The sequence below is a fragment of the Phocoena phocoena genome, chromosome 20 (assembly GCF_963924675.1).
Source record: "Phocoena phocoena chromosome 20, mPhoPho1.1, whole genome shotgun sequence".
NCBI lineage: Eukaryota > Metazoa > Chordata > Mammalia > Artiodactyla > Phocoenidae > Phocoena > Phocoena phocoena.
Genome location: NC_089238.1, coordinates 22761032 through 22776962, shown reverse-complemented (window position 1 = coordinate 22776962; position 15931 = coordinate 22761032). Strand labels below are relative to the sequence as shown.

General features: G+C 40.7%; 1 protein-coding gene across 1 annotated transcript in view; it reads left to right on the top strand.

The window, feature by feature from the left end:
* Positions 1–15931, top strand: part of MYLK3 (myosin light chain kinase 3) — a 43985-nt gene that overhangs the window by 20882 nt on the left and 7172 nt on the right. The window contains exon 9 of the mRNA XM_065898832.1: positions 5801–5871. Coding sequence (XP_065754904.1) covers positions 5801–5871 — 71 coding nt within the window. The remainder of the gene's footprint in view (positions 1–5800; positions 5872–15931) is intronic.

Below are 15931 nucleotides of genomic sequence, written 5' to 3'. Positions count from 1 at the left end.
GGTTTATTTCTGGGATGTCTGTTCTGTTCCACTGATCTACATGTCTGCCTTTTTATGCCTATATTATACTATTTTGATTAGTGTAGCTTAGTTACAGTTTGAGATCAGGAAGTGCGATGCCTCCAATTTTTTAGATTCTACTTATAACTGAGATCATACAGTAAGTGTCTTTCTCTGTCTGATTTATTTCACTTTGCATAATGCCGTCAAGTTCCATCTTGTCACAAATGGCAGAATTTCCTTTCCTTTTCTTTTTTTTTTTTGACTGTGCCATGTGGCATCTTCGTTCTCCAACCAGGGATCAAACCTGTGTCCCCTGAAGTGGAAGTGTGGAGTCTTGATCACTGGACTGCCAGGGAAGCCCCACATTTGACTATTAAGCACTTGAAATATAACTAGTGTGAGTGAGGAACTGAATTTTAAATTTTATTAATTTAAATCTAAAAATTGACATGATTAAATTATTGAAAAACATTAAGTATATTTGGAACAATTTCAATATGTTAATTTGTTTTTCAAAAACTATCAATTTCATGAAATCTAAATACAAATAATTCATGAGATCTAAATACATCTAAAGTATTTCTGATGAAAATTTAGTGTCTGATTTGAGATGTGCTGTAAATGTAAAATGCACACTGGACTTCAAAGGCAATATGATAAAATAATGGAAAATGTTTCATCGATATTTTTTATTTTGATAACCTATTGAAATGGTAGTGTTTTTGATATATCAGGCCAGAGAAAATTATTATTAAAATTAAGTTTTAGAAAATACTTTGAGATGAATGAAAATGAGAACACAACATGCCAAGACGTATGGGGGTGCATCTAAACTAGGAATGAAATTTGTAGCTGCAAACACTTATATATTAAAAAGAACATCTCAAACCAATAATCTAACATTCCATCTTAAGAAACTAGAAAAAGAAGAGCAAGCTAAACTCAAAGCAAGCAGAGGATACAAATAAGAAAGGTTAGAGCAGAAATAATTGAAACAGAGAACAGAGAAACAGTAGAGAAAATCAATGAAACCAAAAGTTGGTTCTTTGAAAAGATCAATAAATTGACAAATCTTTAGCTATATTGAACTAGAGAGAAGACTCAAATTACTAAAATGAATGGAATGAAAGAGGGGGCATCACTACCAGCCTTACAGAAATAAAAAAAGATTATAAGGGAATGTTATGAAAAATTGTATGCCAGTAAATTAGATAATGTAGATAAAATGGAAGAATTCCCCCAAAAGACACAAACTTCTGAAAACTCACTCAAAAGGAATAGAAAATCTGAATAGACTTATAACAAGTAAAACAATCAAATTGGTGTAAAAAACTACCCACAAAGAAAAGCCTAGGCCCATGTGCCTTCACTGGTGAATTCTACCAAATGTTTAAAGAATTAATACCAATCCTTCACAAACTGTTCCAAAAATTAGAAGAGAATAAAGCACTTCCTCACTCATTTTATGAGACCAGACTTACCCTGATTCCAAAACCAGGCAGACATCACTTCTTGTGATGAAACTACAGACGAATATCCCTTGTGAATATAGATGTAAAAATTCTCAAAAAAAAATTAGTAAACTGAATATAGCAACATTTAAAAAGGGTTATACAGGGCTTCCCTGGTGGCGCAGTGGTTGAGAGTCCGCCTGCTGATGCAGGGGACAGGGGTTTGTGCCCCGGTCCAGGAAGAGCCCACATGCTGCGGAGCGGCTGGGCCTGTGAGCCATGGCCACTGGGCCTTCGCGTCCGGAGCCTGTGCTCCGCAACGGGAGAGGCCACAACAGTGAGAGGCCCATGTACCGCAAAAAAAAAAAAGAATTATACACATCACAAAGTGGGATTTGTCCCAAGAGTGCAAGGTTGGTTTAACATATGAAAAATCAATCAATGTAATATGCCATATTAAAAGAATAAAGGACAACATCACATGATCATTTTAGTAGCTAGAAAAATCACTTGACAAAATCAAACAACTTTTCATGGTGAAAACACTAAACAAATTAGGTATAGAAGAGAACTCCTTAACCTGATAAAGGTCATCTATGAAAAACACACAGCTAATTTTAAACTTAATGATAAAATGTTGAATGTTTACCTTTTAACATCAGAAACAAGACACGGGTGTATATTCTTGCCATTTCTATTAAACATTGTACTTGTGGTTCTAACCAGGGCAATTAGGCAAGAGAATAAATAAAAGACACCCAGATTGGAGAGGAAGAAGTAAAATTCTATTCACAGATGACATGATTTTGATATAGAAAATCCTAAGGAGGGTGGAGGGAAACTATTAGAACTAATAAATTAGTTCAGCAATGTTGTAGGATGTAAGATGTAAAAATCAATTGTATTTCCATACATTAGCAGTTGACATTCTGTAAATAAAATTAAGAAAACTATTTCCTTTACAGTAGCATCAGAACGAATAAAATACTTAGAAATGAATTTGACCAAAGATGTATAAGCCTTATATTCTGAAAACTATGAAACATTGTTGAAAGAAATTAAAGATGGCATAAGTAAATGGAAAGACATCCCATATTCATAGATCAGAAAACTTAATATTGTTAAGATGGCAATACTCTCCAAAATGATCTGTATGTTCAGTGCAATCCTATCAAAATCACAGCTGGCTTCTTTGCAGAAATTAATGATCTAATCCTAAAATTCAGATGGAAATTTATGGGACCCAGAATAGCAAAAACAATCTTGAAAAAGAAGGACAAATTTGGAGGACTCACATTTCCCAACTTCAAAACTTACTACTAAGCTACAGAAATCAAAACTGTGTTATGATGTAAGGACAGACAGACAGATCAATGGAATACAATTGAGAGTCCAGAATTAAACCCTTATATTTGTGGTCAATAGATTTTTGAAAAAAGTGCCATGACAATTCAATGGGCAAAGAATAGTCTTTTCAACAAATGGTGCTGGGACACCATGCTTGATATCCACATGAAAGTTGAACCCCTACCTCATAATATATACAAATATTAACTCAAAATGGATATAGACCTAAATGTAAGAGCTAAAACTATAAAGTTCTTAGAAGAAAGCATAGGAGTATATTATATATGAATCAAAAGCTCAAACTAGAAGAGCAAAGTTGATAAATTACACTTCATCAAAATTAGAAACCGTTATGTTTCGAAGGACACCATAATGAAAATGAAATAACAGCCCACAGAATGGGAGAAAATATTTTCAAATCATATGTCTGATAAAGGACTTGTATCTAGGATATATAAAGAACTCTTACAACTCATTTAGAAAGACAAATTTGAAAATGGGCAAAGGATTTGAATAGACATTTATCCAATGAGGATATAAAAATGGCCAATAAGCACATGAAAAGATTTTTAACATCATTAGTCAAAAGACAAATGTAAATCAAAAGTACAATGAGATACTATTTCACACCCATTGGATTAGCTAAAATAAAAATGGCAGACAAGAAGTGTTACTAGGATTTGGAGAAATTGGAACTCTCGTACATTGCTGGTGGGATTGTAAAGTTGTGCATCCACTTTAGAAAACAATTTGGCAGTTCCTATAATGTTAGACAAAGAGTTATCATATGACCCAGCAATTTCACTTCTAGGCATATACTCAAGAATTGAAAACACAAGTCAACACAAAAACTTGTACACAAATGTCCTTAGCAGCATTATGCATAATAGCCAAAAAGTAGAAACAACCCCAATGTTTACTAACTGATGAATAGATAAACAAAATGTGGTAGGTACTGTCCTTACAATGAATATTATTCAGCCATGAAAAGGAACCAAGTATTGGTACATGGATGAACCTTGAAAATATTATGCTGACTGAAAGAAATCAGATGCAAAAGGTCACATATTTATGATTCATATGATTCCATTTATATGAAATGACCAGAACAGGCAAATCTACAGAGACAGAAAATACATTAGTGATTGCCAGGAGTTGTGGGTGAGGAGGATGGAGAGTGACTGCTGATGAATATGGGTTTTTTTTTTTTTGAAGTGCTGAAAATGTTCTAAAATTAGATAGTGGTGAACTATCTACTGAAAACCACTGAATTGTACACTTGAAAATGGTAATTTTTTTATGATCTCATGTTTTATTATTTATTTATTATTTATGTTTATTATTTATATTTCAAAATTTTAGGAAAATTAAGTTCACCTATTTCTTTTTACTTATTTAATGTGGCTATTAGAAAATTTTGAATTATATATGTAGCTTACATTATATTTCTATTGGACAGTGTTGTTCTAGACCTTACAAAGAAGACATGAAGATTTTTTTATTAGTTTTATTTATTTATTAGAATTTTAAAATTAATTAATTTATTTTTGGCTGCGTTGGGTCTTCGTTGCTGCATGCGGGCTGTCTCTGGTTGTGGCAAGTGGGGGCTACACTTCCTTGTGGTGCGCGGGATTCTCATTGCAGTGGCTTCTCTTGCTGCGGAGCATGGGCTCCAGGTGCATGGGCTTCAGTAGTTGTGGCAGGTGGTCTCAGTAGTTGTGGCTCACGGGCTCTAGAGCACAGGCTCAGTAGTTGTGGCGCACAGGCCCAGTTGCTCTGCAGCATGTGGGATCGTCCCTGACCAGGGCTCGAACCCGTGTCCCCTGCATCGGCAGGCGGATTCTTAACCACTGCACCACCAGCGAAGTCCCAAGACATGAAGATTTTTAATCATCGATTTCTTGAACCTATCTGAGGAATTTCACAACCGCTTTGTAACGTAAATAGCAATAAAAGCTTCTGTTAGGAGAAATAGTACCTGACATTTGCTTCATAAGCTGGAAAGTTTTTAATGCATACTATGTCATTTGATCTTCCCACCCTCCCAGGAGGAAGGCAGGAAGAGGTTATTATTCCCATTTTACAGATGGAGACACTGAGTTTCCGGAATGGGAAAGTACTCATCTAGGGCTAGGGACCCTGGTAATGGACCCCTGGACCTCAGGCACTGGTCTTAGGTCTCTAGATCCTTTATACCATAAGCCCTCCATCTGCCCTCCACCCCTACCCCTATCCAGATTTGTCTGGCACAAGCAACGAGAATCGTTCCAGTCTCCCTCAGGGCCTCCAAGCTGATCTGAAACAGTTAAGAGAAGCATGTCAAGTCCAGCACCTCCATCCCATGGGTCACAGCTGTAACCACAAAATGGCAGGTTGACATTTTGCAGCTCTGATCTCCTTGACCAAGCTACTGCAGATTTGGTCCCACCCCTGAGATTCTGATGTAATCAGGTCAGGGTTGGGGCCTGGGTGTTGGGACTTTTGAGGACTTCCCTGATGGTTCTAGTGTGCAGCCAAGGTTTGGAGCCGCCACCCCAAGCCAATGGTCACAAACAATCAGCTTGTGGGCCAAATCCGCATCCCAGACATGTCGTGTTTGACTCCTATACGTGATGAATGCATGCTTAAATTGGATTAAGTTGTCAACATTTAAAAGCACGGAAGTTTTACTTAAACCTGGATTTCTGGCTTCCCTTGAGGGCTGAGGAACTCTGGAGACTGGGCCTGCATTCCTGTGTGGTGGCCAGTGGCTGGAGCTGAGCAGTGGCTGCCCCTTTACACAGGGCAGGAGTTCTCCAGTTCCCCACCGTCCATACCACTCCTTATTGTCTCACACTAGCCCACATCATTTATTTTCAATATCTATCCATCTCTATAGGGCTGCCCTGTAGGACTTTCCCTTGCAGGCTGGGAAACTGAGGCCTATTGACAAATAAGTGTGGGAACTCAGACCTTCTTAGCTGTTGATTAAGCTATGCTAACTTCTCTTTCTTTCCCAGCCTGAGAACATACTGTGTGTCAATCAGACGGGACACCAAATTAAGATCATTGACTTCGGGCTGGCCAGAAGGTAAGGGAGTTTTATTTCGGTGGTTTGACAGAGCTCCTTGGAAACTCTTGGTGGCTCTCTTGGACATGGTTACCTACAACTCAGCCAATTTTTGAGTTTTGGGACTGATAGGAGAAAGCTCTCTCACTGAGGCTGGCAGCCTTCACAAAGACTGCGTAGAGAGGCCTCGTTACTACTGCAGGGGGCGGCTTTGTGCGGCGGGCTCTGCTTCTCCTTAAAAGGCTGTGGGATTAACAGTATTTCAAACCACCTGTGTGAACAGAGAGGAGAGTGATAAAGGGGGTCACTGAATGGGGGTGCTGGGAAGCTCCTTCTATTCATCCCGCAGGCCTCCTGGGGCCAAGATGTACTGGGCTGTGTGATACATTCATCACCAACACTGCCCTCCAGAAAATGACTAGGTTAAATAGGATGGTGCCATGGGTAAGTGGTTCTGGGCACTCAGGACTGGGTTAGATCTTGGTAAAAGGGTGGTACAATGCAGTGCCCGCTGATATGGGCAATAATGAAGTTTAAATGAGATAATACATCAACAGTGGAGACCCATTCTATGAGGGTGATTAGGTTCTCAAGTTTCAGTGCATAAAGTGAATATCACATATAATTTAAAAAACATCTTAAAGTCCCTTATAAAGCCTAGTGACGTATAGTTTTACTGTTGGATCCTCATGCTTGATGAACACCGTGTCTCTGCAGGGCTCTTGCCCATGGCGTGCACAACCAGTGGTGTGGCTGTAGCAGACCCTTGGCATTGGGGAGGGCATCCACAGTCTGTGAAGATGGCAATAAATGTATGTTCATCCTCCAGGCTTCCTCCAGAATTCTATTTCCACCAAGAATGACATTTCTCTGAGAATCACATACTTTCTAGATATGTCTTCACACCACGGCTTCAAATCTTGAAATGTTCTTACTCTCATGGTCATTTTCCACACAGACGTTGTTTTTGTCACTTTCGGAGCCTTGCAGCATCTACCACTCCATCCACAAGGGGGGAAAGGAGCACTTCATCCCCATGGTGGCAGAGCCGTGCCTGAGCTCAGCCTCTGGCGTCCAGCCCTGGCCTCCCAGAGGGGGCGTTCAAACCCACAATGGTGGTCTTCCTAGGTCACTTCCCCACTGGTTGGAGAGGTAAATGTCACCTCTTTGCAGGTGTGAAAGGTACATTTTCAGGGCCCCACATGATGGATGGGAGGCTAAGTGTGGTATTGGAGCAACGGCAGAGGGAAGTTCTTACCACCGCGCTGTACTTTCAGGGTCCACACTACACAGCGTACTGCATTTCATGAACAGTCCCAAATCCCCCAACCCAGATGCCTAAAAATCACACCCAATCCATAATGTAAAAAAATTGCTTAATATTTTCCCAAATAATGTTGTATAAAATTGGGATGCATCCTATACACTTGCACACCTTATGCACCAGGGCGTGTTTCTCAACCTATTTTTCATGTCTCCACCTGCCCCACAAAGAGCCTTTTTAACCATTTCTTTCCTAATCCCTCGGTCCCTTCCTCATGAAATGTAATGCCACAGGTGTATTGTGGATCTGTTTATGTGCTGAGGCCCTTTGGAGAGCCGCAGACCGTTGTAATAGCTAAGATTTTTTTGCCCTTCCCCCAAGAACCACTGTTCCCTCACTGTGGGGCAATATATTCTTCATCCAGACCTCACACACTAGTGTATGCAGGACCCTACCAAATGCCGGGTGACCAATTGCCAAATGAGGATTTACAGTGACACACTGTGAATTCAGAGCAAGAAGTAACCACCTGAGGTTCCTGGAGTCTGGGAAGTCTCTGGGCAGCCGGAAGAGACGAATGGACAGGGTTTTGTTACCTGCAGGCAGTAGTGTGCTGGTAAATGTTTAACAACCTGCTGCAGCTGGGGCATGAGAGGAGGTGGGGTTGATTTGTAACCTTTGCTAACTTTGGCTGATTTCAAGCTACCAACATGACGTCACTGAGTGCAGAGTTGGGAGGAGACGTGCACCATTGGCTCTCATGCACCTGTGAGAACCGGCTCCAGCACGACTCTGCGTGGAGGGGGACAGGAGGGATAGTGTCAGTTAGGGACCAAGAATAGGATGCACACTGCGCATGAGCAGGCTGGCCTGGGGAAGGCAGGAGCTGTGGATGGGACTGGGGAAGGAAGACACAGTAGAAGGTGAGGGCACTAATGGGGCATCCTGAGTAGGGAGGCTCAGATGTTGGAATGGTATCCAATAGGCCATTGAGTCTCAGATGGTGGGAGGTGAAAAGGGTTGTAGGCCAATTTACCGAAAATCGATTAGTCAAAATCTATTCCCAATACACACTACTATATACAAAATAGATAACCAATAAGGGCCAACTGTATAGCACAGGGAACTATAGTCAATATTTTGTAATAACCTATAATGGAAAAGAATCTAAAAAGGAATATATATATATATATAAAACCGAACCACTTTGCTTTACACCTGAAACAAGCACAACATTGTAAATCTATATTTCAATAAAAATTTTAAAAAATCTATTCCAAACTGTCAGTCAAATTTGTTAATCTGGTTAAGGGCATTAATGGCAATAATTTTGCCCGTGGGAGCAGAGGTAGAGGGCGAGTTCAAGAAAATATACACAGGGAGCCATATTTTTAATTTTAATTTTAATTTTTAAATTTTTTGGCCGCACGGCATGTGGGATCTTAGTTCCCTGACCAGGGATTGAACCTGCACCCCCTGCATTGGGAGCACGGAGTCTTACCTACAGGACCACCAGGGAACTCCCAGGGAGCCGTATTTAAGAGAAAGCCACCCATGAAAAACTGCTGGGCACTGGAGAAGTATAGGTGTCAGAAAACGTGGTACTCAGGAAATTGCACTTAGTGGAACTGGGCTGACAGGTTCACAGTTTCTGGCTGTGAGATGAAAGGAAAACATCAAAAGCATCCTCAATAGTCTGGCAAACTGGTCATTCAGCAAAAAGATTCTTTGGCAAATTGGTTTTTGACAAATTGGCCTGCTTCCTGGGAAGTGTGTCCTTCTAAAAGGAGGGATCTGTGGGGGGAATGTGCAGTTTGAGAGAGCATGCTTTATGCTCCGGAATAGTTAAATGTTTGTAAAGAGGGAGGAAATGACAAATTTTCCCCATAACACGAACTATAGAAAGTACAGTTGTATTTCTGGGTGGGACTATGAGAAGGCGCTGAGATTCTGAGTGCAGGTATGACCCCCAGTAGAGTAGGGCCATACAAACCTTCAGAGACTCTGACATCTAGCAAGAGGGACCAGTTTTTTTGTTTTTTGGTTTTTTTTTGCGGTACACGGGCCTCTCACTGCTGCGGCCTCTCCCATCGTGGAGCACAGGCTCCAGCCGCGCAGGCTCAGCGGCCATGGCTCACGGGCCGAGCCACTCCGCGGCACGTGGGATCTTCCCAGACCGGGGCACGAACCTGCGACCCCTGCATCGGCAGGCGGACTCCCAACCACTGCACCACCAGGGTAGCCCAAGAGGGACCAGTTTTACACCAGGCTGGGTGGTGAGAGTCATCAGTGGGTCTAAGTAGGGACATGTCAAGGGGTCGAGAATGGAGACAGAATGGGAAGTATCTTGTTTAATTATCTTGGTCTCCAGAATGTTGGGTGCAGGGATGAGCCTCCTGACTCCCAGTCCAGTGCTCAGATTGGAATCTAAGCCCATTTCATCAGATCCTTTGGCAGGGCAAGGAGTTGCCTATCTCAAACCTTATGAGGCTGCAACCTCACATGTGACCTTATGATCACAGAGGGCCTCACGCTGGGAATCTGGAGAGGGGCGTCTTAGTGGATATTTTGACACAGCTTTGGGGTGGATGGATCAGTTAACTATTGCTACAGTACTGTTGTATAACAAATCACCCCCAAATGCAGTGACTTAAAACACCAATTGTTTATTTTCCTCCACACATTTTCGAGTCAGCTGGGGAATTAGTATGCTGGACCCAACTTATACTAGCTCACGATAAGGAATCTTGTAAGCCAGTTGTTAAACATGGCCATTATTAAAAATTAAATTGTATAAGCTTACAATTAAAGAAATTATTTTAAAACAAAGATGTTACCTTTTAAAAAGTTAACACTTCCTCATTATTTTACTACATTTCACAGTTATTTACGTTCCTGGGTTTGTTTACGCCGATTGTTATCTATATGGTGGAAAGACTGTAGAACGGTGTGCTATTGCCGATCTCTTCCCAACTCTTCATTCAGTGACATGGTGATGGTACTTTTAAATCAGACACGGTGAAATCAGTATTTACACGATTGGCAAATACTACAAATCAAAACTTAAAAGAAAATCAGATAGCTGGTTATTAAACTTTTACCCACAGACCACTGGTTGGGAGTCACTGATCTAGGCTGAATTGAACTGGGCTTGGATGCAGGTCAGTGAGGACAGGTCTGTTCCAGGTGTGTCTCATTCTCTTCTCATGGTGATGGCCGAGGAGCAAGAGGCACGCTCCTACAGCCTAGCTTGGAATTGGCCCACCATCATGTCCACCCACATTCCACTGGCCAAAGCAGCTCATGTGACCAAGCTCACCATCAATGGGATGGGGCAATATATGCCATCTCTAATGGAAGACACTACAAAGTCACATGATACAGGATGTGGCTGTGGGGCAGATGAAGCAGTGGAAACCGGAATGCATCCTGGGAAAGGGACATCCAGGGGCTGAGAGCCTGGACCTTCTCTCCTCAAGGGGAAGCCTGTTCCTCTCAGTTTGGCTCCTTGGCCCTGAGGCTCCAGTCGGGTGCCAGTGCAGGGGACGAACAGACTGCCAGAGGAAGGCTCTAACTCTCCTCCCCTCCCTGACTTCCCGCCACAACTCAGCCACCAAGGTGATCTTTGTTGCTCTTTCACTGGATGAGTATGGTCTGTGTTGGCTCAGGGTCTGCATTTGCCTGACTCTCAGCAAATTTGGAAAAGAAGAGACTGTATTTTGAAAACACACATCCCTGATTTAAGGGAATCAGGCACATTGGCAGGATATTTATTTTATTCTTCTCTATTTCTCAATTGCCTCATCTGTAAAATGGGGACAATAAACTTACCTACTTCATAGGGTTGTTGTGAGGATGAAAAGTTTATATAAGTAAAACTTTTAGCATGGTATCTGGCGAATAGGAAGTGCCCATTAATTTTTTTAAATTAACACTTCATTTTTTAGAGGAGTTTTAGGTGCACATCAAAATTGGGGGGAAGGAACAGGGATTTCCCATTTATCCCCTGTCCCCACAATGCAAAGCCTCCCCTCATCACCATTGATAAGCCTACATTGACACATCATAATCACCCAAAGTCCACAGTTTAAATTTAGGTTCACTCTTGGTGTTGTACATTCTATGGGTTTGGATAAATGTATGATGACATGTATTCATCATTATAGTATCATACAAAGTATTTTCACTGCCCTAAAAAGCCTCTGTGCTTCACCTGTTTATTTCTCCCTCCTCCCTAATCCCTGGCAACCACGGATCTTTTTACTCTCTCCACAGTTTTGCCTTCTCCAGAATGTCATATATTTGGAATCATACAGTATGTAGCCTTTTCAGACTGGCTTCTTTCACTTAGCAATATGCTTTTTTTTAAACTTTTTATTTTATATTGGAGTATAGTTGATTAACAATTGTGTTAGTTTTAGGTGTTTTAGGTGTACGTTTTGCTGTACACCTAAAGATATCTATACACCTATATAGGTGTATAGGTACACCTATATGATTCAGTTATACATATAGGTGTATCTATTCTTTTTCAAATTTTTTTCCCATTTAGGTTGTTACATAATATTGAGCAGAGTTCCCTGTGCTATACAGCAGGCCCTTGTTGGTTATCCATTTTATTTATTTATTTTTATTGGAGTATAATTTCTTTACAATGTTGTGTTAGCTTCTGCTGTACAGTGCAGTGAATCAGTTAATGTATACATATATCCCTTTCCTCTTGGACCTCCCTCCCCCCAGCCGCCCCACTCATCTAGAACATCACAGAGCACCAAGTTGATCTCCCTGTGCTATACAGCATGTTCCCACTAGCTATCTATTTTACACGTGGTAGTGTATTTATGTCAAACCTAATCTCCCAATTCATCCCACCCTCCCCTTCCCCACCGTGACCACACATCCATTCTCTACGTCTGCCTTTCTATTCCTGCCCTGCAAATAGGCTCATCTGTACCATTTTTCTACATTCCACATATATGCATTAATATACGATATTTGTTTTTCTCCTTCTGACTTACTTCACTCTGTATGACAGTCTCTAGGTCCATCCACATCTTTACAAATGACCCAATTTCATTTCTTTTTGTGGCTGAGTAATATTCCATTATATATATGTTCCACATCTTTTTTTTTTTTTGGTGTGTGCGGTGCGCGGGCCTCTCACTGTTGTGGCCTCTCCCGTTGCGGAGCACAGGCTCCGGACGCGCAGGCTCAGCGGCCATGGCTCACGGGCCCAGCCACTCCACGGCATGTGGGATCTTCCCGGACCGGGGCACGAACCCGTGTTCCCTGCATCGGCAGGCAGACTCTCAACAACTGTGCCACCAGGGAAACCCCACATCTTCTTTATCCACTCCTCTGTTGATGGACATTTAGGTTGTTTCCAGGTCCTGGCTATTGTAAATAGTGCTGCAATGAACATTGGGATACATGTGTCTTTTTGAATTATGGTTTTCTCAGGGTATATGCCCAGTAGTGGGATTGCTGCATCGAATGGTAGTTCTAGTTTTAGTTTTTTAAGGAACCTCCATACTGTTCTCCACAGTGGCTGTATCAATTTACATTCCCACCAACAGTGCAAGAGTGTTCCCTTTTCTCTGCACCCTCTCCAGCATTTACTGTTTGTAGATTTTAAAAGTTCTTCCATGTCTTTTCATGGATTGATGATTCTTTTTTTATCACTGAATTTAATTATTTATTTTTTAAAAATTATTTTATTTATTTTTTTATACAGTAGGTTCTTATTAGTCATCCATTTTATACATGTCAGTGTATACATGTCAATCTCAATCTCCCAATTCATCACACCACAACCCACACACCCCGCTGCTTTCCTCCCTTGGTGTCAATACGTTTGTTCTCTACTTCTGTGTCTCAATTTCTGCCCTGCAAACTGGTATATCTGTACCATTTTCTAGGTTCCACATATATGCGTTAATATACGATATTTGTTTTTCTCTTTCTGACTTAACTTCACTCCATATGACAGTCTCTAGATGCATCCACGTCTCTACAAATGACCCACTTTTGCTACTTTTTATGGCTGAGTAATATTCCATTGTATATATGTACCACATCTTCTTTATCCATTCATCTGTCGATGGGCATTTAGATTGTTTCCATGACCTGGCTATTGTAAATAGTGCTGCAATGAACATTGGAGTGTATACGTCTCTTGAATTATGGTTTTCTCTGGGTATATGCCTAGCAGTGGGATTACTGGGTCATATGGTAATTCTATTTTTAGCTTTTTAAGGAACGTCCATACTGTTCTCCATAGTGGCTGTATCAATCTACATTCCCACCAACAGTGCAAGAGGGTTCCCTTTTCTGCACACCCTCTCCAGCATTTGTTGTTTGTAGATTTTCTGATGATGCCCATTCTAACTGGTGTGAGGTGATACCTCATTGTAGTTTTGATTTGCATTTCTCTAATGATTAGTGATGTTGAGCAGATTTTCACGTGCTTCTTGGCCATCTGTATGTCTTCTTTGGAGAAATGTCTATTTTGGTCTTCTCATTTTTAGATTGGGTTATTTTTGTTTGTTTGTTAGTTTTTGTGGTACGCGGGCCTCTCACTGTCGTGGCCTCTCCCGTTGCAGAGCACAGGCTCTGGACGCGCAGGACCAGCGGCCATGGCTCACAGGCCTAGCCGCTCCGCGGCATGTGGGATCTTCCCGGACCGGGGCACGAACCCGTGTCCCCTGCCTCGGCAGGTGGACTCTCAACCACTGTGCCACCAGGGAAGCCCTGTTTGTTTTTTTAATATTGAGCTGCATGAGCTGTTTATATATTTTGGAGATTAATTCTTTGTCCGATGATTCATTTGCAAATATTTTCTCTCATTCTGAGGGTTGTCTTGTTGTCTTATTTATGGTTTCCTTTGCTGTGCAAATGCTTTTAAGTTTCATTAGGTCCTATTTGTTTATTTTTGTTTTTATTTCTGTTATTGTAGGAGGTGGATCAAAAAAGATCTTGCTGTGATTTACGTCAGAGTGTTTTTCCTATGTTTTCCTCTAAGAGTTTTATAGTGCCCGGTCTTACATTTAGGTCTCTAATCCATTTTGAGTTTATTTTTGCGTATGGTGTTAGGGAGTGTTCTAATTTCATTCTTCTACATGCAGCTGTCCAGTTTTCCCAGCACCACTTATTGAAGAGACTGTCTTTTCTCCATTGTATATCCTTGCCCCCTTTGTCATAGACCATAGGTGCATGGGTTTATCTCTGGGCTTTCTATCTTGTTCCATTGATCTATATTTCTGTTTTTGTGCCAGTACCATATTGTCTTGATTACTGTAGCTTTGTGGTATAGTCTGAAGTCAGGGAATCTGATTCCTCCAGCTCCGTTTTTTTCCCTCAAGACTGCTTTTGTTATTTGGGGTCTTTTCTGTCTCCATACAAATTTTAAGATTTTTTGCTCTAGTTCTGTATAAAAATGCCGTTGGTAGGTTGATAAGGATTGCATTGAATCTGTTGATTGATTTGGGTAGTATAGTCATTTTCATAATATTGATTCGTCTAATCCAAGAACATGGTATATCTCTTCATCTGTCGGTATCATCTTTAATTTCTTTCAACAGTGTCTTATAGTTTTCTGCATACAGGTCTTTGGTCTCCCTCGGTAGGTTTATTCCTAGGTATTCTATTCTTTTTGTTGCAGTGGTAAATGGGAGTGTTTCCTTAATTTCTCTTTCAGATTTTTCATCATTAGTGTATAGGAATACAAGAGATTTCTGTGCATTAATTTTCTATCCTGCAACTTTATGAAATTCATTGATTAGCTCTAGTAGTTTCCTGGTAGTATCTTTAGGATTCTCTATGTATACTATCATGTCATCTGCAAACAGTGACAGTTTTCCTTCTTCTTTTCCAATCTGTAGTCCTTTTATTTCTTTTTCTTCTCTGTTGCTGTGCCCAGGACTTCCAAAACTATGTGGAATAATAGTGGTGAGAGTGGACATCCTTGTCTTGCTCCTGATCTTAGAGGAAATGCTTTCAGTTTTTCACCATTGAGAATGATGTTTGCTGTGGGTTTGTCATATATGGCCTTTATTATGTTGAAGTAAGTTCCCTCTATGCCCAGTTTCTGGAGAGTTTTTATCATAAACAGGTGTTGAATCTTGTCAAAAGCTATTTCTGCATCTACTGAGATGATCATATGGTTTTTATTCTTCAATTTGTTAATATGGTGTATCACAATTGTTTGATTTGCGTATATTGAAAGATCCTTGCATCTCTGGCATAAATCCCACTTGATCATGGTGTATGATCCTTTTAATGTGTTTTTGGATTCTGTTTGCTAGTATTTTGTTGAGGATTTTTGCATCTATATTCATCAGTGATATTGGTCTGTAATTTTCTTTTTTTGCAGTATCTTTGTCTGATTTTGGTATCAGGGTGATGGTGGCCTCATAGAATGAGTTTGGGAATGTTCCTTCCACCTCAATTTTTTGAAAGAGTTGGAGAAGGATGGGTGTTAGCTCTTCTCTAAATGTTTCATAGAATTCACCTGTGAAGCCATCTGGTCCTGGACTTTTGTTTGTTGGAAGATTTTTAGTCACAGTTTCAATTTCATTACTTGTGATTGGTCTGTTCATATTTTCAGTTGCTTCCAGGTTCTGTCTCAGAAGGTTATACCTTTCTAACAATTTGTCCATTTCTTCCAGATTGTCCATTGTATTGGCATAGAGTTGCTTGTAGTAGTCTCTTAGGACGCTTTGTATTTTGGCGCTGTCTGTTGTAACTTCTCCTTTTTCATTTCTAATTTTATTGATTTGAGTCCCCTCCCTCTTTTTCTTGATGAGTCTGGCTAATGGT